This window comes from Oncorhynchus kisutch, linkage group LG11 (genome assembly GCF_002021735.2).
Source record: "Oncorhynchus kisutch isolate 150728-3 linkage group LG11, Okis_V2, whole genome shotgun sequence".
NCBI classification, from domain to species: Eukaryota; Metazoa; Chordata; class Actinopteri; order Salmoniformes; family Salmonidae; genus Oncorhynchus; species Oncorhynchus kisutch.
The window spans coordinates 81,659,977-81,684,976 of NC_034184.2; the positions used below are offsets into that span (position 1 = coordinate 81,659,977).

Below are 25,000 nucleotides of genomic sequence, written 5' to 3' on the forward strand. Positions count from 1 at the left end.
CATAGCCCAGTATCAGAAATCCATTGAAAACCTTGTAAGCAATTCATCTTGATAAGAAATCCGTTGTGAAGGATAGTTTGGGTTTTGAGTGTGACCTCTGTCTCTCCCCCCCTTTTCCAGAATCAGTCTCTTAGTGTGTATGGCAGACCGAAAGGAGATGGAGAGGTACGCTTCGCCTCAGGCGACAAACGTGCCAAACAGGACCGGTGAGATGTCTGTCTGGTCTGTGTGTGTGTGTGTGTGTGTGTGTGTGTGTGTGTGTGTGTGTGTGTGTGTGTGTGTGTGTGTGTGTGTGTGTGTGTGTGTGTGTGTGTGTGTGTGTGTGTGTGTGTGTGTGTGTGTGTGTGTGTGTGTCTGCTACATTGCATCTGCTGCTCATAATGCTTTGTGAATGCAGTTATAGATGTTTATGCGAAACTATTGTAGTGCATTATGCATAATCATTTGTTCTTAACTGACCTGCCTATTTAAATACATGTAAAACAATAACTCATTGGGCATTAGAAATGCTCTGATAATAGTGTTGTGAAGAGGGTTACCATGGGAACCAAATGCTCTGATAATAGTGTTGTGAAGAGGGTTACCATGGGAACCAAATGCTCTGATAATAGTGTTGTGAAGAGGGTTACCATGGGAACCAAATGCTCTGATAATAGTGTTGTGAAGAGGGATACCATGGGAATCAAATGCTCTGATGATAGTGTTGTGAAGATGGTTACCATGGGAACCAAATGCTCTGATAATAGTGTTGTGAAGAGGGTTACCATGGGAACCAAATGCTCTGATAATAGTGTTGTGAAGAGGGTTACCATGGGAACCAAATGCTCTGATAATAGTGTTGTGAAGAGGGTTACCATGGGAACCAAATGATCTGATAATAGTGTTGTGAAGAGGGTTACCATGGGAACCAAATGCTCTGATGATAGTGTTGTGAAGATGGTTACCATGGGAACCAAATGCTCTGATAATAGTGTTGTGAAGAGGGTTACCATGGGAACCAAATGCTCTGATAATAGTGTTGTGAAGAGGGTTACCATGGGAACCAAATGCTCTGATAATAGTGTTGTGAAGAGGGTTACCATGGGAACCAAATGCTCTGATAATAGTGTTGTGAAGAGGGTTACCATGGGAACCAAATGCTCTGATAATAGTGTTGTGAAGAGGGTTACCATGGGAACCAAATGCTCTGATAATAGTGTTGTGAAGAGGGTTACCATGGGAACCAAATGCTCTGATAATAGTGTTGTGAAGATGGTTACCATGGGAACCAAATGCTCTGATAATAGTGTTGTGAAGATGGTTACCATGGGAACCAAATGCTCTGATAATAGTGTTGGCTAGAGATTGACTCAGTATGTTGGCAGCAGCCACTCAATGTTAGTGATGGCTGTTTAACAGTCTGATGGCCTTGAGATAGAAGCTGTTTTTCAGTCTCTCGGTCCCAGCTTTGATGCACCTGTACTGACCTCGCCTTCTGGATGACAGCGGGGTGAACAGGCAGTGGCTCGGGTGGTTGTTGTCTCTGATAATCTTTTTAGCCTTCCTGTGACATCGGGTGGTGTGGGTATCTTGGAGGGCAGGTAGTTTGCCCCCGGTGATGCGTTGGGCGGAGCAGACCTCACTACCCTCTGGAGAGCCTGGTGGTTGTGGGCGGAGCAGACCTCACTACCCTCTGGAGAGCCTGGTGGTTGTGGGCGGAGCAGACCTCACTACCCTCTGGAGAGCCTTGTGGTTGTGGGCGGAGCAGACCTCACTACCCTCTGGAGAGCCTTGTGGTTGTGGGCGGAGCAGACCTCACTACCCTCTGATAATATCGTTGCGAAGAGGGTTACCATGGGAACCAAATGATCGGATAATATCGTTGTGAAGAGGGTTACCATGGGAACCAAATGCTCTGATAATAGCATTGCGAAGAGGGTTACCATGGGAACCAAATTATCTTATTTTTATCTCCAGCTCAATGATTAGAAATCAGAGGTTGATTTATTTTGTCCCCACCTCGCTAGAACCCAATGTAAAGCCTGTTGCCAGAAACATTGGTGTCTTCTGTGACCATGACTTGAACCTCGAGCAGCATGTAAATCAGGTTGTCCGGTCCTGCTTTTATCATATAACAAAAATAGCCTAATTAGAGTCAATGATCAGGGCTTGTAGATTCAGTGTCTCTTTTTAAATCCTGTTAGCTCACAGAATGGTGTCCGTCATTTCTGCTCCTTGTAGATTCAGTGTCTCTTTTTAAATCCTGTTAGCTCACAGAATGGTGTCCGTCATTTCTCCTCCTTGTAGATTCAGTGTCTCTTTTTAAATCCTGTTAGCTCACAGAATGGTGTCCGTCATTTCTCCTCCTTGTAGATTCAGTGTCTCTTTTTAAATCCTGTTAGCTCACAGAATGGTGTCCGTCATTTCTCCTCCTTGTAGATTCAGTGTCTCTTTTTAAATCCCTGCTGAAGAAACACTTTTATAAAGACGTGTTTTTAATGTATGACTTCAATGTATGATTTTAATTCGATATGTTATGTTTAATTCCTCCTGTTTTTGATTGTTTTGTCAGTACTTTTCTTTGATTAATTTGTGACGTGAAGCTCTTTGTTACCTGCATTGAAAAGCACCATACAAAGAAAGTTATTATTAGTAGTAGTATTATCTCATCTGACCAAGACTGTGAAGAGGAAACGTTGTGTATTTGGGGGAATAAAGCACTGTGAAATAGTCCTGTCAACAACAACAACAACAACATCAAATCTTTCTACCTCCGTGATTTTTTCCCCCTGACAGGCACATCTTCCTGTTCGATGCTGCTGTGATCCTCTGTAAGAGGAGAGGTGACAACTACGAGATGAAGGAGGTGATCACCCTGTATCACTTCAAGATCACTAACAACCCCACGTCAGACAAGGAGACCAGAAAGGTGTGTTCGTGTGCGTGTGTGTGTGTGTGTGTGTGTGTATTCATGACGGAGTGCACATAATACAATTATAGCTTTTTAGCATTCTTCAATTTATTCTCACTTTACTTATTATGTTTAAGGGATGTGTTTGTTGCAGCTCAGACGGTACTGTCCAGACGGGGACGTGCTATACTTTTATTTAGTGATGTAACTTTTAGGAGGTGTTTGACTAAAAGCGACTCAGACACGTATTCAGATTGCCACGTTGATTCATTAGATAATTGTGTTGGTTTGAAGGATGGAACAGCTTGATTTTTCACTCCAGATGGTGTTTTTATGAAACATCTCCTTGTGCCTGATGGTACGAACACAAACACACACACACACACACACACGCACACACACACACACACACCCCCCCCCCCCCACACACACACACACACACGCACACACACACAACAAGCACCTGATGTATGATATCCACCGTTCTGGATAATGATACATTGTAGAATTGGTTGCCGGAGATAATCATCATTTTGGCTTATTATAATAGCTCTCATTTGTTAAAAAAAATAAGACAATATTTATAAAATCTCAGCAACATGCATCGCTCCTGTTACTTTAAGACCATCAGCAACATGCATCGTTCCTGTTGCTTTAAGACCATCAGCAACATGCATCGCTCCTGTTACCTTAAGACCATCAGCAACATGCATCGCTCCTGTTACTTTAAGACCATCAGCAACATGCATCGTTCCTGTTACTTTAAGACCATCAGCAACATGCATCGTTCCTGTTACTTTAAGACCATCAGCAACATGCATCGTTCCTGTTACTTTAAGACCATCAGCAACATGCTGTTGCTTTAAGACCATCAGCAACATGCATCGTTCCTGTTACTTTAAGACCATCAGCAACATGCATCGCTCCTGTTACCTTAAGACCATCAGCAACATGCATCGCTCCTGTTACTTTAAGACCATCAGCAACATGCATCGCTCCTGTTACTTTAAGACCATCAGCAACATGCATCGCTCCTGTTACTTTAAGACCATCAGCAACATGCATCGTTCCTGTTACTTTAAGACCATCAGCAACATGCATCGTTCCTGTTACTTTAAGACCATCAGCAACATGCTGTTGCTTTAAGACCATCAGCAACATGCATCGTTCCTGTTACTTTAAGACCATCAGCAACATGCATCGCTCCTGTTACCTTAAGACCATCAGCAACATGCATCGCTCCTGTTACTTTAAGACCATCAGCAACATGCATCGCTCCTGTTACTTTAAGACCATCAGCAACATGCATCGCTCCTGTTACTTTAAGACCATCAGCAACATGCATCGTTCCTGTTACTTTAAGACCATCAGCAACATGCATCGTTCCTGTTACTTTAAGACCATCAGCAACATGCATCGCTCCTGTTACTTTAAGACCATCAGCAACATGCATCGTTCCTGTTACTTTAAGACCATCAGCAACATGCATCGCTCCTGTTACTTTAAGACCATCAGCAACATGCATCGCTCCTGTTACTTTAAGACCATCAGCAACATGCATCGCTCCTGTTACTTTAAGACCATCAGCAACGTGCATCGCTCCTGTTACTTTAAGACCATCAGCAACATGCATCGTTCCTGTTACTTTAAGACCATCAGCAACATGCATCGTTCCTGTTACTTTAAGACCATCAGCAACGTGCATCGCTCCTGTTACTTTAAGACCATCAGCAACATGCATCGTTCCTGTTACTTTAAGACCATCAGCAACATGCATCGCTCCTGTTACTTTAAGACCATCAGCAACATGCATCGTTCCTGTTACTTTAAGACCATCAGCAACATGCATCGTTCCTGTTACTTTAAGACCATCAGCAACATGCATCGTTCCTGTTACTTTAAGACCATCAGCAACATGCATCGCTCCTGTTACTTTAAGACCATCAGCAACATGCATCGCTCCTGTTACTTTAAGACCATCAGCAACGTGCATCGCTCCTGTTACTTTAAGACCATCAGCAACATGCATCGTTCCTGTTACTCTAAGACCATCAGCAACGTGCATCGTTCCTGTTACTTTAAGACCATCAGCAACATGCATCGTTCCTGTTACTTTAAGACCATCAGCAACATGCATCGTTCCTGTTACTTTAAGACCATCAGCAACATGCATCGCTCCTGTTACTTTAAGACCATCAGCAACATGCTGTTGCTTTAAGACCATCAGCAACATGCATCGCTCCTGTTACTTTAAGACCATCAGCAACATGCATCGTTCCTGTTACTTTAAGACCATTGTCTATCCTATAAGTCTAGAGACCTACTCATCCAGATAAGCTGGTTTATACTGTACCTGTTTTCACACACCCCTTCACCTACCCCCCTACACACCCTGTGTGATTGGCCAAGAGGCTCTCTTTCTCCTATCTGATTGGCTGGTGGCTTACCCTGACCGCTATACCTCTGAGCTCTGAGTGATGAATGGGACTATAACCTAAAGGCCACTTTAAAGGGGAAATCTGGACTTGACGCATCCATTTGTTGTTGTTTAAATCCCAGATGGCCCTTTTTAAAGTCTGTTTTTATTGTTTTATGAGCACAGCTTCCCTGTGCACTGAGCAGTACAGTACATGTAGGATAGAGCTTCCCTGTGCACTGAGCAGTACAGTACATGTAGGATAGAGCTTCCCTGTGCACTGAGCAGTACAGTACATGTAGGATAGAGCTTCCCTGTGCACTGAGCAGTACAGTACATGTAGGATAGAGCTTCCCTGTGCACTGAGCAGTACAGTACATGTAGGATAGAGCTTCCCTGAGCACTGAGCAGTACAGTACATGTAGGATAGAGCTTCCCTGTGCACTGAGCAGTACAGTACATGTAGGATAGAGCTTCCCTGTGCACTGAGCAGTACAGTACATTTAGGCCACAGCTTCCCTGAGCACTGAGCAGTACAGTACATGTAGGATAGAGCTTCCCTGAGCACTGAGCAGTACAGTACATGTAGGATAGAGCTTCCCTGAGCACTGAGCAGTACAGTACATGTAGGATAGAGCTTCCCTGAGCACTGAGCAGTACAGTACATGTAGGATAGAGCTTCCCTGAGCACTGAGCAGTACAGTACATGTAGGATAGAGCTTCCCTGAGCACTGAGCAGTACAGTACATGTAGGATAGAGCTTCCCTGAGCACTGAGCAGTACAGTACATGTAGGATAGAGCTTCCCTGAGCACTGAGCAGTACAGTACATGTAGGATAGAGCTTCCCTGAGCACTGAGCAGTACAGTACATGTAGGATAGAGCTTCCCTGTGCACTGAGCAGTACAGTACATGTAGGCCACAGAGGCCTATTACAGCAGAACACACAATATTACCACTTGTTTATTGTGCCGACATTTGGGTCAGAGTTATATTTTTCAAGACAACTTCCTCTCTGAGTATTAACAAGGAGAGGTGGTTGTAGCAGGTTGTTATCACAGAGGCTGGAGTAATGGCTAGTCTTTGAAGTGGCTAATCGTTAGTGATTAAGTCCTGAAGTGTCTTGTCCGCCTCGTTGTCTGGGGCTACATAGACACCTGGCCAGGAGAACTCTGGGAACTCTCTCTTTCTCTTTCTCTCTCAATTAAATTTAAATTCAAGGGCTTTATTGGCATGGGAGACATATGTTAACATTGCCAAATGTAAGTGAAGTAGATAATAAACAATACAAATGAACAGTAAACATTACACTCACAGAAGTTCCAAAAGGATAGACATTTCAAATGTCTCTCTTTCTTTCTCTCTGTCCTCTCTCTCTGTCCTCTCTCTCTCTGTTCTCTCTCTCTCTGTTCTCTCTCTCTCTGTTCTCTCTCTCTCTGTCCTCTCTCTCTCTGTCTCTCTCTCTGTCCTCTCTCTCTGTTCTCTCTCTCTCTGTCCTCTCTCTCTCTGTCCTCTCTCTCTCTGTCCTCTCTCTCTCTGTCCTCTCTCTCTCTGTTCTCTCTCTCTCTGTCCTCTCTCTCTCTGTCCTCTCTCTCTCTGTCCTCTCTCTCTCTGTCCTCTCTCGCTCTGTCCTCTCTCTCTCTGTCCTCTCTCTCTGTCCTCTCTCTCTGTTCTCTCTCTCTCTGTCCTCTCTCTCTCTGTCCTCTCTCTCTCTGTCCTCTCTCTCTCTGTCCTCTCTCTCTCTGTTCTCTCTCTGTCCTCTCTCTCTCTGTCCTCTCTCTCTCTGTCCTCTCTCTCTGTCCTCTCTCTCTCTGTTCTCTCTCTGTTCTCTCTCTCTCTGTCCTCTCTCTCTCTGTCCTCTCTCTCTCTGTCCTCTCTCTCTCTGTCCTCTCTCTCTCTGTTCTCTCTCTGTCCTCTCTCTCTGTCCTCTCTCTCTCTGTCCTCTCTCTCTGTCCTCTCTCTCTCTGTCCTCTCTCTCTCTGTCCTCTCTCTCTCTGTCCTCTCTCTCTGTTCTTTCTCTGTCCTCTCTCTCTCTGTTCTCTCTCTGTCCTCTCTCTCTGTCCTCTCTCTCTGTCCTCTCTCTCTGTCCTCTCTCTCTGTCCTCTCTCTCTGTCCTCTCTCTCTCTGTCCTCTCTCTCTCTGTCCTCTCTCTCTCTGTCCTCTCTCTCTCTGTCCTCTCTCTCTCTGTCCTCTCTCTCTCTGTCCTCTCTCTCTCTCGCTGTGTTCACTCCCATCTTCTACCGCTTGATGACCCCCTCTATCTACTGCTCTGTCTCTTTCTAGTTGACATTCTCATCCCTCTGTTGTAGTGGTCCTATGGGCTGTACCTAGCACACGACCAGGGGCAGAGCGGCTTCGAGTTCTTCTTCAAGACCAAGGAGCTGAGGAAGAAGTGGCTGGAGCAGTTTGGCATGGCCATGTGAGTCTTCTGTCCCATGTCTCACCTCTGCCTCACTCCTGTAGCGGTGTGAGTGTTGTGAGTGTTCTGTGAGAGAGACATATAGTGTGTGTCTTCTACTGTCTGTACAGAGCGTGATTAATGACCGTCACAGTACTGACAGGTCACTCTTCAGGTCTGTACAGAGTGTGATTAATGACCGTCACAAGAGGATGTATTTAAATATTAAGGGGATGTATAAACTATTTAAATATAAAGGGGATGTATAATCTATTTACATTTAAAGGGGATGTATAATCTATTTAAATATAAAGGGGATGTATAATCTATTTAAATATAAAGGGGATGTATAGATTATTTAAATATAAAGGGGATGTATAATCTATTTAAATATAAAGGGGATGTATAGATTATTTAAATATAACTGGGATGTATAATCTATTTAAATATAAAGGGGATGTATAAACTATTTACAATTAAAGGGGATGTATAATCTATTTAAATATAAAGGGGATGTATAAACTATTTAAATATAAAGGGGATGTATAAACTATTTAAATATAAAGGGGATGTATAAACTATTTAAATATAAAGGGGATGTATAATCTATTTAAATATAAAGGGGATGTATAAACTATTTAAATATAAAGGGGATGTATAATCTATTTAAATATAAAGGGGATGTATAATCTATTTAAATATAAAGGGGATGTATAAACTATTTAAATATAAAGGGGATGTATAATCTATTTAAATATAACTGGGATGTATAAACTATTTAAATTTAAAGGGGATGCTTACTGGATCAAATGCATCACCGGTGGCGTATACTTCAATAAACCCCAGTATATTAATTGGACTGAATCTCTGGAATGAATCTCTGCAATAGGCTGGAGATCTAACAATGTCTTGACAAAGAGGCTGAATAGTGGCCCTTACTCAGAATGAGTTTTAACAAGTAGGCCATTGACTGAACTAAGTGCACAGTTGGCCATAGGACTATTGTCCCTGCCAAGTCCTATGTGGTCTCTTTCAGTCATTTGCTGGGGACTTCACTCCCACCTGTGTACTAACAGGTACGTGTCATCAGCCAAACACAAACATACCTGGTAATGCTAGTAGGGGAGAGGGGAACTTGTCATACTGTACTTATTTTAGAGAGGAGGAGGAGGACGAGGAGATCAAAGGATCTGTTACTATTAGATACGTTGTTGGCACCGATAACTGCATTTACAATCAGTTTGGGGTGGGGGGGGCAGCTGCTATAGCAACACACAGCAGGTGGTGGGGGGGCAGCTGCTATAGCAACACACAGCAGGGGGTGGGGGCAGCTGCTATAGCAACACACAGCAGGGGGGGGCAGCTGCTATAGCAACACACAGCAGGGGGGTGGGCAGCTGCTATAGCAACACAGCAGGGAGGGGGCAGCTGCTATAGCAACACTCAGCGGGGGGGCAGCTTCTATAGCAACACACAGCAGGGGGGCAGCTTCTATAGCAACACACAGCAGGGGGGGGGCAGCTGCTATAGCAACACACAGCAGGGGGGGCTGCTGCTATAGCAACACACAGTGGGGGGTGGGAGGCAGCTGCTATAGCAACACACAGCAGGGGGGCAGATGCTATAGCAACACACAGCAGGGGGGGCAGCTGCTATAGCAACACACAGCAGGGGGTCAGCTGCTATAGCAACACACAGCAGGGGGGGCAGCTGCTATAGCAACACACAGCAGGGGGGGCAGCTACTATAGCAACACACAGCAGGGGGGGTGGGCAGCTTCTATAGCAACACACAGCAGGGGGTGGGGACAGCTGCTATAGCAACACAAAGCAGGGGGGGTGGGCAGCTGCTATAGCAACACACAGCAGGGGGGGTGGGCAGCTGCTATAGCAACACACAGCAGGGGGTGGGGACAGCTGCTATAGCAACACAAAGCAGGGGGGGCAGCTTCTATAGCAACACACAGCAGGGGGGGGGGGCAGCTGCTATAGCAACACACAGCAGGGGGGGCTGCTGCTATAGCAACACACAGTGGGGGGTGGGAGGCAGCTGCTATAGCAACACACAGCAGGGGGGCAGCTGCTATAGCAACACACAGCAGGGGGGGTGGGCAGCTGCTATAGCAACACACAGCAGGGGGGGTGGGCAGCTGCTATAGCAACACACAGCAGGGGGTGGGGACAGCTGCTATAGCAACACAAAGCAGGGGGGGCAGTTGCTATAGCAACACACAGCAGGGGGGGAAGCTACTATAGCAACAAAGTAGGGGGGCGGCAGCTACTATAGCAACACACAGCAGGGGGTGGGGGGCAGCTACTATAGCAACACACAGCAGGGGGGGTGGGCAGCTGCTATAGCAACACACAGCAGGGGGGGTGGGCAGCTACTATAGCAACACACAGCAGGGGGGTGGGCAGCTACTATAGCAACACACAGCAGGGGGGTGGGCAGCTACTATAGCAACACACAGCAGGGGGGGTGGGCAGCTGCTATAGCAACACAAAGTAGGGGGGGTGGGCAGCTGCTATTGCAACACACAGTAGGGGGGCATCTGCTACAGCAACACAAAGTAGGGGGGGGGCAGCTGCTATAGCAACACACAGTAGGGGGGCAGCTGCTATAGCAACACACAGTAGGGGGGGTGGGCAGCTGCTATAGCAACACACAGCAGGGGGGGTGGGCAGCTGCTATAGCAACACACAGTAGGGGGGCAGCTGCTATAGCAACACACAGTAGGGGGGGTGGGCAGCTGCTATAGCAACACACAGCAGGGGGGGCAGCTGCTATAGCAACACACAGTAGGGGGGGTGGGCAGCTGCTATAGCAACACACAGCAGGGGGGGTGGGCAGCTGCTATAGCAACACACAGCAGGGGGTGGGGACAGCTGCTATAGCAACACAAAGCAGGGGGGGCAGTTGCTATAGCAACACACAGCAGGGGGGGAAGCTACTATAGCAACAAAGTAGGGGGGGCGGCAGCTACTATAGCAACACACAGCAGGGGGTGGGGGGCAGCTACTATAGCAACACACAGCAGGGGGGGTGGGCAGCTGCTATAGCAACACACAGCAGGGGGGGTGGGCAGCTACTATAGCAACACACAGCAGGGGGGTGGGCAGCTACTATAGCAACACACAGCAGGGGGGTGGGCAGCTACTATAGCAACACACAGCAGGGGGGGTGGGCAGCTGCTATAGCAACACAAAGTAGGGGGGGTGGGCAGCTGCTATTGCAACACACAGTAGGGGGGCATCTGCTACAGCAACACAAAGTAGGGGGGGGCAGCTGCTATAGCAACACACAGTAGGGGGGCAGCTGCTATAGCAACACACAGTAGGGGGGGGTGGGCAGCTGCTATAGCAACACACAGCAGGGGGGGTGGGCAGCTGCTATAGCAACACACAGTAGGGGGGCAGCTGCTATAGCAACACACAGTAGGGGGGGTGGGCAGCTGCTATAGCAACACACAGCAGGGGGGGCAGCTGCTATAGCAACACACAGTAGGGGGGGTGGGCAGCTGCTATAGCAACACACAGCAGGGGGGGCAGCTGCAATAGCAACACACAGCAGGGGGGGCAGCTGCTATAGCAACACACATCAGGGGGGGCAGCTGCTATAGCAACACACAGCAGGGTGGGCAGCTGCTATAGCAACACACAGTAGGGGGTGGGGGCAGCTGCTATAGCAACACACAGCAGGGGGGCAGCTGCTATAGCAACACACAGTAGGGGGGGTGGGCAGCTGCTATAGCAACACACAGTAGGAGGGGTGAGCAGCTGCTATAGCAACACACAGCAGGGGGGGCAGCTGCTATAGCAACACACAGCAGGGGGGTGGGCAGCTGCTATAGCAACACACAGCAGGGGGGGCAGCTGCTATAGCAACACACAGCAGGGGGTGCCAGCTGCTATAGCAACACACAGCAGGGGGGGTGGGCAGCTGCTATAGCAACACACAGCAGGGGGGGCAGCTGCTATAGCAACACACAGCAGGGGGGGGTGAGCAGCTGCTATAGCAACACACAGCAGGGGGGTGGGCAGCTGCTATAGCAACACACAGCAGGGGGGGCAGCTGCTATAGCAACACACAGCAGGGGGTGCCAGCTGCTATAGCAACACACAGCAGGGGGGGTGGGCAGCTGCTATAGCAACACACAGCAGGGGGGGCAGCTGCTATAGCAACACACAGCAGGGGGGGTGGCAGCTGCTATAGCAACACACAGCAGGGGGGGCAGCTGCTATAGCAACACACAGCAGGGGGGGCAGCTTCTATAGCAACACACAGCAGGGGGGGTGGCAGCTGCTATAGCAACACACAGCAGGGGGGGTGGGCAGCTGCTATAGCAACACACAGTAGGGGGGGTGGCAGCTGCTATAGCAACACACAGCAGGGGGGGTGGGCAGCTGCTATAGCAACACACAGTAGGGGGGGTGGGCAGCTGCTATAGCAACACACAGCAGGGGGCAGCTGCTATAGCAACACACAGTAGGGGGGGTGGGCAGCTGCTATAGCAACACACAGCAGGGGGGGTGGGCAGCTGCTATAGCAACACACAGTAGGGGGGCAGCTGCTATAGCAACACACAGTAGGGGGGGTGGGCAGCTGCTATAGCAACACACAGCAGGGGGGGCAGCTGCTATAGCAACACACAGTAGGGGGGGTGGGCAGCTGCTATAGCAACACACAGCAGGGGGGGCAGCTGCAATAGCAACACACAGCAGGGGGGGCAGCTGCTATAGCAACACACATCAGGGGGGGCAGCTGCTATAGCAACACACAGCAGGGTGGGCAGCTGCTATAGCAACACACAGTAGGGGGTGGGGGCAGCTGCTATAGCAACACACAGCAGGGGGGCAGCTGCTATAGCAACACACAGTAGGGGGGGTGGGCAGCTGCTATAGCAACACACAGTAGGAGGGGTGAGCAGCTGCTATAGCAACACACAGCAGGGGGGGCAGCTGCTATAGCAACACACAGCAGGGGGGTGGGCAGCTGCTATAGCAACACACAGCAGGGGGGGCAGCTGCTATAGCAACACACAGCAGGGGGTGCCAGCTGCTATAGCAACACACAGCAGGGGGGGTGGGCAGCTGCTATAGCAACACACAGCAGGGGGGGCAGCTGCTATAGCAACACACAGCAGGGGGGGGGTGAGCAGCTGCTATAGCAACACACAGCAGGGGGGTGGGCAGCTGCTATAGCAACACACAGCAGGGGGGGCAGCTGCTATAGCAACACACAGCAGGGGGGTGCCAGCTGCTATAGCAACACACAGCAGGGGGGGTGGGCAGCTGCTATAGCAACACACAGCAGGGGGGGCAGCTGCTATAGCAACACACAGCAGGGGGGGTGGCAGCTGCTATAGCAACACACAGCAGGGGGGGCAGCTGCTATAGCAACACACAGCAGGGGGGGCAGCTTCTATAGCAACACACAGCAGGGGGGGTGGCAGCTGCTATAGCAACACACAGCAGGGGGGGTGGGCAGCTGCTATAGCAACACACAGTAGGGGGGGTGGCAGCTGCTATAGCAACACACAGCAGGGGGGGTGGGCAGCTGCTATAGCAACACACAGTAGGGGGGGTGGGCAGCTGCTATAGCAACACACAGCAGGGGGCAGCTGCTATAGCAACACACAGTAGGGGGGGTGGGCAGCTGCTATAGCAACACACAGTAGGAGGGGTGAGCAGCTGCTATAGCAACACACAGCAGGGGGGGCAGCTGCTATAGCAACACACAGCAGGGGGGTGGACAGCTGCTATAGCAACACACAGCAGGGGGTGGCAGCTGCTATAGCAACACACAGCAGGGGGGGTGGGCAGCTGCTATAGCAACACACAGCAGGGGGGGCAGCTGCTATAGCAACACACAGCAGGGGGGGTGGCAGCTGCTATAGCAACACACAGCAGGGGGGTGGGCAGCTGCTATAGCAACACACAGTAGGGGGGGTGGCAGCTGCTATAGCAACACACAGCAGGGGGGGCAGCTGCTATAGCAACACACAGCAGGGGGGGGTGGCAGCTGCTATAACAACACACAGCAGGGGGGGGTGGCAGCTGCTATAGCAACACACAGCAGGGGGGTGGGAGGCAGATGCTATAGCAACACACAGCAGGGGGGGTGGCAGCTGCTATAGCAACACACAGCAGGGGGGTGGGAGGCAGATGCTATAGCAACACACAGCAGGGGGGTGGGCAGCTGCTATAGCAACACACAGCAGGGGGGGCAGCTGCTATAGCAACACACAGCAGGGGGTGCCAGCTGCTATAGCAACACACAGCAGGGGGGGTGGGCAGCTGCTATAGCAACACACAGCAGGGGGGGCAGCTGCTAAAGCAACACACAGCAGGGGGGTGGGCAGCTGCTATAGCAACACACAGCAGGGGGGGCAGCTGCTATAGCAACACACAGCAGGGGGTGCCAGCTGCTATAGCAACACACAGCAGGGGGGGTGGGCAGCTGCTATAGCAACACACAGCAGGGGGGGCAGCTGCTATAGCAACACACAGCAGGGGGGGTGGCAGCTGCTATAGCAACACACAGCAGGGGGGGCAGCTGCTATAGCAACACACAGCAGGGGGGGCAGCTTCTATAGCAACACACAGCAGGGGGGGTGGCAGCTGCTATAGCAACACACAGCAGGGGGGGTGGGCAGCTGCTATAGCAACACACAGTAGGGGGGGTGGCAGCTGCTATAGCAACACACAGCAGGGGGGGTGGGCAGCTGCTATAGCAACACACAGTAGGGGGGGTGGGCAGCTGCTATAGCAACACACAGCAGGGGGCAGCTGCTATAGCAACACACAGTAGGGGGGGTGGGCAGCTGCTATAGCAACACACAGTAGGAGGGGTGAGCAGCTGCTATAGCAACACACAGCAGGGGGGGCAGCTGCTATAGCAACACACAGCAGGGGGGTGGACAGCTGCTATAGCAACACACAGCAGGGGGTGGCAGCTGCTATAGCAACACACAGCAGGGGGGGTGGGCAGCTGCTATAGCAACACACAGCAGGGGGGGCAGCTGCTATAGCAACACACAGCAGGGGGGGCAGCTTCTATAGCAACACACAGCAGGGGGGGTGGCAGCTGCTATAGCAACACACAGCAGGGGGGTGGGCAGCTGCTATAGCAACACACAGTAGGGGGGGTGGCAGCTGCTATAGCAACACACAGCAGGGGGGGCAGCTGCTATAGCAACACACAGCAGGGGGGGTGGCAGCTGCTATAACAACACACAGCAGGGGGGGTGGCAGCTGCTATAGCAACACACAGCAGGGGGGTGGGAGGCAGATGCTATAGCAACACACAGCAGGGGGGGTGGCAGCTGCTATAGCAACACACAGCAGGGGGGTGGGAGGCAGATGCTATAGCAACACACAGCAGGGGGGGGTGGCAGCTGCTATAGCAACACACAGCAGGGGGGGTGGCAGCTGCTATAGCAACACACAGCAGGGGGGTGGGAGGCAGATGCTATAGCAACACACAGCAGGGGGGGGTGGCGGCTGCTATAGCAACACACAGCAGGGGGGTGGGAGGCAGATGCTATAGCAACACACAGCAGGGGGGGTGGCAGCTGCTATAGCAACACACATCAGGGGGGGCAGCTGCTATAGCAACACACAGCAGGGTGGGCAGCTGCTATAGCAACACACAGTAGGGGGTGGGGGCAGCTGCTATAGCAACACACAGCAGGGGGCCAGCTGCTATAGCAACACACAGCAGGGGGGGTGGGCAGCTGCTATAGCAACACACAGCAGGGGGGGCAGCTGCTATAGCAACACACAGCAGGGGGGGGGTGGCAGCTGCTATAGCAACACACAGTAGGGGGGGTGGCAGCTGCTATAGCAACACACAGCAGGGGGGGTGGGCAGCTGCTATAGCAACACACAGTAGGGGGGGTGGGCAGCTGCTATAGCAACACACAGCAGGGGGCAGCTGCTATAGCAACACACAGTAGGGGGGGTGGGCAGCTGCTATAGCAACACACAGTAGGAGGGGTGAGCAGCTGCTATAGCAACACACAGCAGGGGGGGCAGCTGCTATAGCAACACACAGCAGGGGGGTGGACAGCTGCTATAGCAACACACAGTAGGAGGGGTGAGCAGCTGCTATAGCAACACACAGCAGGGGGGGTGGGCAGCTGCTATAGCAACACACAGCAGGGGGGGCAGCTGCTATAGCAACACACAGCAGGGGGGGCAGCTTCTATAGCAACACACAGCAGGGGGGGGTGGCAGCTGCTATAGCAACACACAGCAGGGGGGTGGGCAGCTGCTATAGCAACACACAGTAGGGGGGGTGGCAGCTGCTATAGCAACACACAGCAGGGGGGGCAGCTGCTATAGCAACACACAGCAGGGGGGGTGGCAGCTGCTATAGCAACACACAGCAGGGGGGGCAGCTGCTATAGCAACACACAGCAGGGGGGGTGGCAGCTGCTATAGCAACACACAGCAAGGGGGTTGGCAGCTGCTATAGCAACACACAGCAGGGGGGGGCAGCTGCTATAGCAACACACAGCAGGGGGGGGCAGCTGCTATAGCAACACACAGCAGGGGGGGCAGCTGCTATAGCAACACACAGCAGGGGGGGTGGCAGCTGCTATAGCAACACACAGCAGGGGGGGTGGCAGCTGCTATAGCAACACACAGCAGGGGGGGTGGCAGCTGCTATAGCAACACACAGCAGGGGGGGCAGCTACTATAGCAACACACAGCAGGGGGGTGGGAGGCAGATGCTATAGCAACACACAGCAGGGGGGTGGGAGGCAGCTGCTATAGCAACACACAGCTGGGGGGGTGGCAGCTGCTATAGCAACACACAGCAGGGGGGTTGGCAGCTGCTATAGCAACACACAGCAGGGGGGGCAGCTGCTATAACAACACACAGCAGGGGGGGTGGCAGCTGCTATAGCAACACACAGCAGGGGGGGTGGCAGATGCTATAGCAACACACAGCAGGGGGGGTGGCAGCTGCTATAGCAACACACAGCAGGGGGGGTGGCAGCTGCTATAGCAACACACAGCAGGGGGGGCAGCTACTATAGCAACACACAGCAGGGGGGGTGGCAGCTGCTATAACAACACACAGCAGGGGGGTTGGCAGCTGCTATAGCAACACACAGCAGGGGGGGCAGCTGCTATAACAACACACAGCAGGGGGGGTGGCAGCTGCTATAGCAACACACAGCAGGGGGGGTGGCAGCTGCTATAGCAACACACAGCAGGGGGGTGGGAGGCAGATGCTATAGCAACACACAGCAGGGGGGGTGGCAGCTGCTATAGCAACACACAGCAGGGGGGTGGGAGGCAGATGCTATAGCAACACACAGCAGGGGGGGTGGCAGCTGCTATAGCAACACACAGCAGGGGGGGTGGCAGCTGCTATAGCAACACACAGCAGGGGAGTGGGAGGCAGATGCTATAGCAACACACAGCAGGGGGGGGTGGCGGCTGCTATAGCAACACACAGCAGGGGGGTGGGAGGCAGATGCTATAGCAACACACAGCAGGGGGGGTGGCAGCTGCTATAGCAACACACAGCAGGGGGGTGGGAGGCAGATGCTATAGCAACACACAGCAGGGGGGTGGGAGGCAGATGCTATAGCAGCACACAGCAGGGGGGTGGGAGGCAGCTGCTATAGCAACACACAGCAGGGGGGGCAGCTACTATAGCAACACACAGCAGGGGGGTGGGAGGCAGCTGCTATAGCAACACACAGCAGGGGGGGCAGCTACTATAGCAACACACAGCAGGGGGGGTGGCAGCTGCTATAGCAACACACAGCAGGGGGGTGGGAGGCAGATGCTGTAGCAACACACAGCAGGGGGGGCAGCTACTATAGCAACACACAGCAGGGGGGTGGGAGGCAGATGCTATAGCAACACACAGCAGGGGGATGGGAGGCAGCTGCTATAGCAACACACAGCAGGGGGGTGGGAGGCAGCTGCTATAGCAACACACAGCAGGGGGGTGGGAGGCAGATGCTATAGCAACACACAGCAGGGGGGGCAGCTACTATAGCAACACACAGCAGGGGGGTGGGAGGCAGATGCTATAGCAACACACAGCAGGGGGGGCAGCTACTATAGCAACACACAGCAGGGGGGTGGGAGGCAGATGCTATAGCAACACACAGCAGGGGGGGCAGCTACTATAGCAACACACAGCAGGGGGGTGGGAGGCAGATGCTATAGCAACACACAGCAGGGGGGGCAGCTACTATAGCAACACACAGCAGGGGGGTGGGAGGCAGATGCTATAGCAACACACAGCATGGGGGGCAGCTACTATAGCAACACACAGCAGGGGGTTGGGAGGCAGATGCTATAGCAACACACAGCAGGGGGGGTGGCAGCTACTATAGCAACACACAGCAGGGGGGGTGGCAGCTGCTATAGCAACACACAGCAGGGGGGGTGGGAGGCAGATGCTATAGCAACACACAGCAGGGGGGGCAGCTACTATAGCAACACACAGCAGGGGGGTGGGAGGCAGAGGCTATAGCAACACACAGCAGGGGGGGCAGCTACTAAAGCAACACACAGCAGGGGGGTGGGAGGCAGCTACTATAGCAACACACAGCAGGGGGGTGGGAGGCAGCTACTATAGCAACACACAGCAGGGGGGTGGGAGGCAGCTACTATAGCAACACACAGCAGGGGGGTGGGAGGCAGCTACTATAGCAACACACAGCAGGGGGGTGGGAGGCAGCTACTATAGCAACACACAGCAGGGGGGTGGGAGGCAGCTACTATAGCAACACACAGCAGGGGGGTGGGAGGCAGCTGCTATAGCAACACACAGCAGGGGGGGCAGCTACTATAGCAACACACAGCAGGGGGGTGGGAGGCAGATGCTATAGCAACACACAGCAGGGGGGGCAGCTACTATAGCAACACACAGCAGGGGGGTGGGAGGCAGCTACTATAGCAACACACAGCAGGGGGGTGGGAGGCAGCTACTATAGCAACACACAGCAGGGGGGTGGGAGGCAGCTACTATAGCAACACACAGCAGGGGGGTGGGAGGCAGCTGCTTAAGCAAAAAGTAATTTCATAGTAATTTACAACATTAACAATGTCTACACTGTCTACACTACACTGTATATCTGATCAATCTGATGTTATAATAATGGACAAAACCATTTCTAAGTGCCCACAAACTGTTGAATGGTAGTGTATGTACAGTTGAATGGTAGTGTATGTACAGTTGAAGTCAGAAGTTTACATACACCTTAGCCAACTACATTTAAACTCATTATTTCACAATTCCAGACATTTTATCCTAGTAAAAATTCCCTGTCTTAGGTCAGTTAGGATCACTACTTTATTTTAAGAATGTGAAATGTCAGAATAATAGTAGAGAGAATTATTTATTTCAGCTTTTAGTTTTTTCATCACATTCCCAGTGGGTCAGAAATGTACATGCTCTCAATTAGTATTTGGTAGCATTGCTTGTAAATTGTTTAACTTGGGTCAAACATTTTGGGTAGCCTTCCACAAGCTTCCCACATTAAGTGGGACAGAGCTGACAGAGCTGCTGTAACTGAGTCAGGTTTGTAGGCCTCCTTGCTCGCACACGCTTTTTCAGTTCTGCCCACAAATGTTCTACAGGATTGAGGTCAGGGCTTTGTGATGGCCACTCCAATGCCTTGACTTTGTTGTCCTTAAGCCATTTTGCCACAACTTTGGAAGTATGCTTGGGGTCATTGTCCATTTGAAAGACCCATTTGCAACCAGCTTTAACTTCCTGACTGATGTCTTGAGATGTTTCTTCAATATATCCACATCATTTTCCTACCTCATGAAGCCATCTATTTTATGAAGTGCACCAGTCCCTCCTGCAGCAAAGCACCCCCACAACATGATGCTGCCACCCCCATGCTTCACAGTTGGGATGGTGTTCTTCGGCTTGCAAGCATCCCCCTTTTTCCTCCAAACATAACGATGGCCATTATGACCAAACAGTTCTATTTTTGTTTCATCAGACCAGAGGATATTTTTCCCAAAAAGTACGATCTTTGTCCCCATGTGCAGTTTCAAACCGTAGTCTGGCTTTTTTTATGGCGGTTTTGGAGCAGTGGCTTCTTCCTTGCTGAGCGGCCTTTCAGGTTATGTCGATATTGTTACGGTTTTCTAGGTGTGAAGGATAGTCGGACCAAAATGCAGCGTGTAGATTGCGATCCATGTTTAATGAACAACGTGAAAACACAAATAAACACAAAACACTACAAAACAAAGAATGTAACGAAAACCGAAACAGCCTATACTTGTGTAAATAAACAAAGAGATAGGAACAACGACACTAAGAACAATCACCCACGACAAACTCAAAGAATATGGCTGCCTAAATATGGTTCCCAATCAGAGACAACGATAAACACCTGCCTCTGATTGAGAACCACTCCAGACAGCCATAGACTTTGCTAGATAACCCCACTAGCTACAATCCCAATACATACACACCAAAACCCCAAGACAAAACAGACCACAATACAAAAACCCCATGCCACACACTGGCCTGACCCAATACATGAAGAAAAACACAAAATACTTAGACCAGGGCGTGACAGAACCCCCCCCCCCTAAGGTGCGGACTCCCGAACGCACCTCAAAACAATAGGGAGGGCCCGGATGGGCGTCTGTCCATGGTGGCGGCTCCGGCGCGGGACGTGGAACCCACTCAGTCAATGTCTTAGTCCCCTTTCCTTGCGTCCCTGGATAGTCCACCCTCGCCGCCGACCATGGCCTAGTAGTCCTCACCCAGAACCCCACTGGACTGAGGAGCAGATCGGGACTGATGGACAGCTCGGGACTGAGGCAGCTCGGGACTGAGGGGAAGCTCGGGAGTGAGAGAAAGCTCGGGAGTGAGAGAAAGCTCGGGAGTGAGAGAAAGCTCGGGAGTGAGAGAAAGCTCGGGAGTGAGAGAAAGCTCGGGAGTGAGAGAAAGCTCGGGAGTGAGAGGAAGCTCAGGAGTGAGAGGAAGCTCAGGCAGGTAGGTAGATCTACCAGATCCTGGCTGGCTGGTGGTTTCAGCAGATCCTGGCTGACTGGCAGATCCTGGCTGACTGGTGGATCTGGCGGATCCTGGCTGACTGGCGGATCCTGGCCGACTGGCGGATCCTGGCTGACTGGCAGATCCTGGCCGACTGGCAGATCCTGGCCGACTGGCAGTTCTGGCAGATCCCGGCTGCCTGGCGGATCTGGAAGAGTCTGGTTGACTGGCAGATCTGGAAGAGTCTGGTTGACTGGCAGATCTGGAAGAGTCTGGTTGACTGGCAGATCTGGAAGAGTCTGGTTGACTGGCAGATCTGGAAGAGTCTGGTTGACTGGCAGATCTGGAAGAGTCTGGCTGACTGGCAGATCTGGAAGAGTCTGGCTGACTGGCAGATCTGGAAGAGTCTGGCTGACTGGCGGATCTGGAAGAGTCTGGCTGACTGGCAGATCTGGAAGAGTCTGGCTGACTGGCGGATCCTGGCAGACTGAAAGATCTGGCTGCTCCATGCTGACTGGCGGCTCTGGCTGCTCCATGTAGGCTGACAGCTCTGGCGGCTTCTTACAGACTGGCAGCTCTCGCGGCTCCGCGTAGACTGGCAGCTCCTTGCAGACTGGCAGCTCCTTACAGACTGGCAGCTCCTTGCAGACTGACAGCTCCGTGCAGACTGACAGCTCCTTACAGACTGGCAGCTCCTTGCAGACTGGCAGCTCCTTGCAGACTGGCAGCTCGGGCTGCTTCATGCAGACTGACAGCTCTGGCTGCTCCATGCAGACTGACAGCTCTGGCTGCTCCATGCAGACTGACATCTCTGGCTGCTCCATGCAGACTGACATATCTGGCTGCTCCATGCAGACTGACATATCTGGCTGCTCCATGCAGACTGACAGCTCTGGCTGCTCCATGCAGACTGACAGCTCTGGCTGCTCCATGCAGACTGGCAGCTCTGGCTGCTCCATGCAGGCTGGCAGCTCTGGCTTCTCCATGCAGGCTGGCAGCTCTGGCTGCGCTGAACAGGCGGGAGACTCCGGCAGCGCAGGAGAGGAGAGAGGCTCTGGCTGCGCTGAACAGGCGGGAGAATCCAGCAGCGCTGTAGAGGAGGAAGGCTCTGGCAGCGCTGGAGAGGTGAGGCGCACTGTAGGCCTGATGTGTGGTGCTGGTACTGGTGGTACTGAACCGAGAACACGCACAGGAAGCCTGGTGCGGGGAGCTGCTACCGGAGGGCTGGAGTGTGGAGGTGGCACAGGATGGGCTAGACCGTGAAGGCGTACTGGAGATCTTGAGAGCAGTGCTGGCACAGGACGTGCAAGGCTAGGGATGTGCACAGAAGGCCTGGTGCGTGAGGCTGGCACCAACTTCACCAGCCGACTAACACGCACCTCAGGACGAGTATGGAGCGCTAACCCAGGTGCCATCAAATCCCCGACACGTTCCGTCGGGCGAATTCCATGCAAAAAGCACCAACACAGCAAGTCCCTCATTTCTCTCTCCTCCAATTTCCCCATTAACTCCTTCACAGTCTCTGCTTCGCTCACCTCCAACACCGGCTCTGGTTCTGGTCTCCTCCTTGGCTCCTCACGATAAACAGGGAGAGTTGGCTCAGGTCTGACTCCTGACTCTGCCACACTCTCCCTGAGCCCCCCCCCCCCCAAGACATTTTTGGGGCTGATTCTCAGGCCTCCTTCCGAGTCGCCGTGCTGCCTCCTCATACCGGCGCCTCTCCGCTTTCGTCGCCTCCAGTTCTTCTTTGAGGCAGCGATATTCTCCAGGCTGAGCCCAGGATCCTTCTCCGTTTAGGATTTCCTCCCATGTCCAGAAATCCTTATAGCGCATCTCCTCTTTGGGCTGCTCCTGCCTGTTGACACACTGCTTGGTCCGTTGGTGGTGGGTGATTCTGTTACGGTTTTCTAGGTGTGAAGGATAGTCGGACCAAAATGCAGCGTGTAGATTGCGATCCATGTTTAATGAACAACGTGAAAACACGAATAAACACAAAACACTACAAAACAAAGAACGTAACGAAAACCGAAACAGCCTATACTTGTGTAAATAAACAAAGAGATAGGAACAACGACACTAAGGACAATCACCCACGACAAACTCAAAGAATATGGCTGCCTAAATATGGTTCCCAATCAGAGACAACGATAAACACCTGCCTCTGATTGAGAACCACTCCAGACAGCCATAGACTTTGCTAGATAACCCCACTAGCTACAATCCCAATACATACACACCAAAACCCCAAGATAAAACACACACACAAAACACTGAGTTTGATGGCAGGCCTTGAAATACATCCACAGGTACAATGTACTCAAATGATGTCAATTAGTCTATCAGAAGCTTTTAAAGCCATAAATAGAGAGTATACAGTGGCAGAATACCTCACCACTGTGACTGCCCCAAACTTTGAAAGCTTTGACTATGTACAGACTCAGTGAGCATAGCCTTGCTATTGAGATAGGCTGCCGTAGGCAGACATGGCTCTCAAGAGAAGACAGGCTATGTGCTCACTGCCCACAAAATGAGGTGGAAACTGAGATGCACTTCCTAACCTCCTGCCAAATGTATGACCATGTTAGAGACACATATTTCCTTCAGATTCCACAGATCCACAAAGAATTTGAAAACAAACCCAATTTTGATAAACTCCCATATCTACTGGGTGAAATACCACAGTGTGCCATCACAGCAGCAAAATCTATGACCTGTTGCCACAAGAAAAGGGCAACCAGGGAGGAACAAACACCATATTTATTTTTATTAATTTTCCCTTTTGTACTTTAAAGATTTGTACATAATTTGACATTTGTAATGTCTTTATTATTTTGGAACTTCTGTATGTATAATGTTTACTGTACATTTTTATTGTTTATTTAACTTTTGTTTATTATCAACTTCACTTGCTTTGGCAATGTTAACATATGTTTCCCATGCCAATAAAGCCTTTAAATTTAAATTGAGTTTGGAGGTGGGTAGAGAGAGTGTGAGAGAGAGAGAGAGAGAGAGAGAGAGAGAGAGAGGGAAGAGAGACACACAATCACTGAGTCACTTGGCTCCCTGGAGAGACTAAGGACTGATCCCAAACTGCTGTTTTGTCACGCGCTGCTGTTTCATGTTAGCCACCTGCTGTGCCCACGCTGACTTCAGCTCAGCGCATTGAGGAGCAGGAGGAGAGACATTTAGATCGATGATGTCATAGCACTTCAGTCCAACACACTCAGGAATATACTTGACCGAAGAATCAGGAAGTCTGTCTCGGCTTGCTACCAGGTGGTGTTTTTGTTTAGTGATGTCAGCTGGCACTATTGGACTAATGGGAATAATATAAAAATCAGTATGGATGACTGCAGATACCTTATCTCACAATGTGACAGTGAAAACATACTTTGTCTTTTCTAGTCTTGTTTCTTCACGACTTTTCTCTCCCCTTGTCCTGTAGATCCAACATCCGTCCAGAGAACGGCACCAGTAACTCCCATGAGTTCAAGATGCACACCTTTGACAGAATCACATCCTGTAGCTACTGCCACATGCTGCTAAGGTACAGGGTCACACAGTATAGTTGTCCTCTTGCATGTTCCAATCAATGTTCTAGGAATGCCCCTGACTGTCATCCACCCAGAATGGGAGGTTAGGGGTCATACAGGTTCATCTACTGGGTCTTTGTCACATCTGCCCTGCTGTGATCCAGATATTGCTCATTGTTTGTAGACACAGGTTGTCATTCACATGTCATGTAGTGAGTGTGTGTGTGCAGGTGGTGTGTGTGTGTGTGTGTGTGTGTGTGTGTGTGTGTGTGTGTGTGTGTGTGTGTGTGTGTGTGTGTGTGTGTGTGTGTGTGTGTGTATGTGTGTGTGTGGGTGTGTAGGTGTGTAGGTGTGTGTGTGTCGGTGTGTGTGTGTAGGTGTGTGTGTAGGCGTAGGTGTGTGTGTAGGTGTGTAGGTGTGTGTGTGTAGGTGTGTTTGTAGGTGTGTAGGTGTGTGTGTGTGTGTGTAGGTGTGTGTGTAGGTGTGTAGGTGTGTGTGTGTAGGTGTGTGTGTGTGTGTAGGTGTAGGTGTGTGTGTGTGTGTGTGTGTGTAGGTGTGTAGGTGTGTGTGTGTGTGTAGGTGTGTGTGTGTGTGTTTGTGTAGGTGTGTGTGTGTGTGTGGTTAGATTCAGACTCCCAGAATGGGGATGCTGTGCTTTATGTCTTTCTAATGAGCAGGAGATTCTGGAGCGGTTATGTAAAATAAATACACTATACGCTGAGTTTTCACAAGGAGAGGAGAGGAGAGGAGAGGAGAGGAGAGGAGGGG

At 51.3% G+C, this 25,000-nt stretch overlaps 1 protein-coding gene across 3 annotated transcripts in view; it reads left to right on the forward strand.

Annotated features, from left to right (window-relative positions):
* Positions 1 to 25,000, forward strand: part of LOC109885250 (guanine nucleotide exchange factor VAV3) — a 218,414-nt gene that overhangs the window by 119,874 nt on the left and 73,540 nt on the right. For all 3 annotated transcript variants that reach the window (XM_031836405.1, XM_031836407.1, XM_031836406.1), the window contains exons 12-16: positions 1 to 34; positions 121 to 206; positions 2,776 to 2,908; positions 7,615 to 7,724; positions 24,145 to 24,246. The exon at positions 1 to 34 is cut by the window's left edge and continues 53 nt beyond it. In XM_031836405.1, the coding sequence (XP_031692265.1) occupies positions 1 to 34; positions 121 to 206; positions 2,776 to 2,908; positions 7,615 to 7,724; positions 24,145 to 24,246 (465 nt within the window). The remainder of the gene's footprint in view (positions 35 to 120; positions 207 to 2,775; positions 2,909 to 7,614; positions 7,725 to 24,144; positions 24,247 to 25,000) is intronic.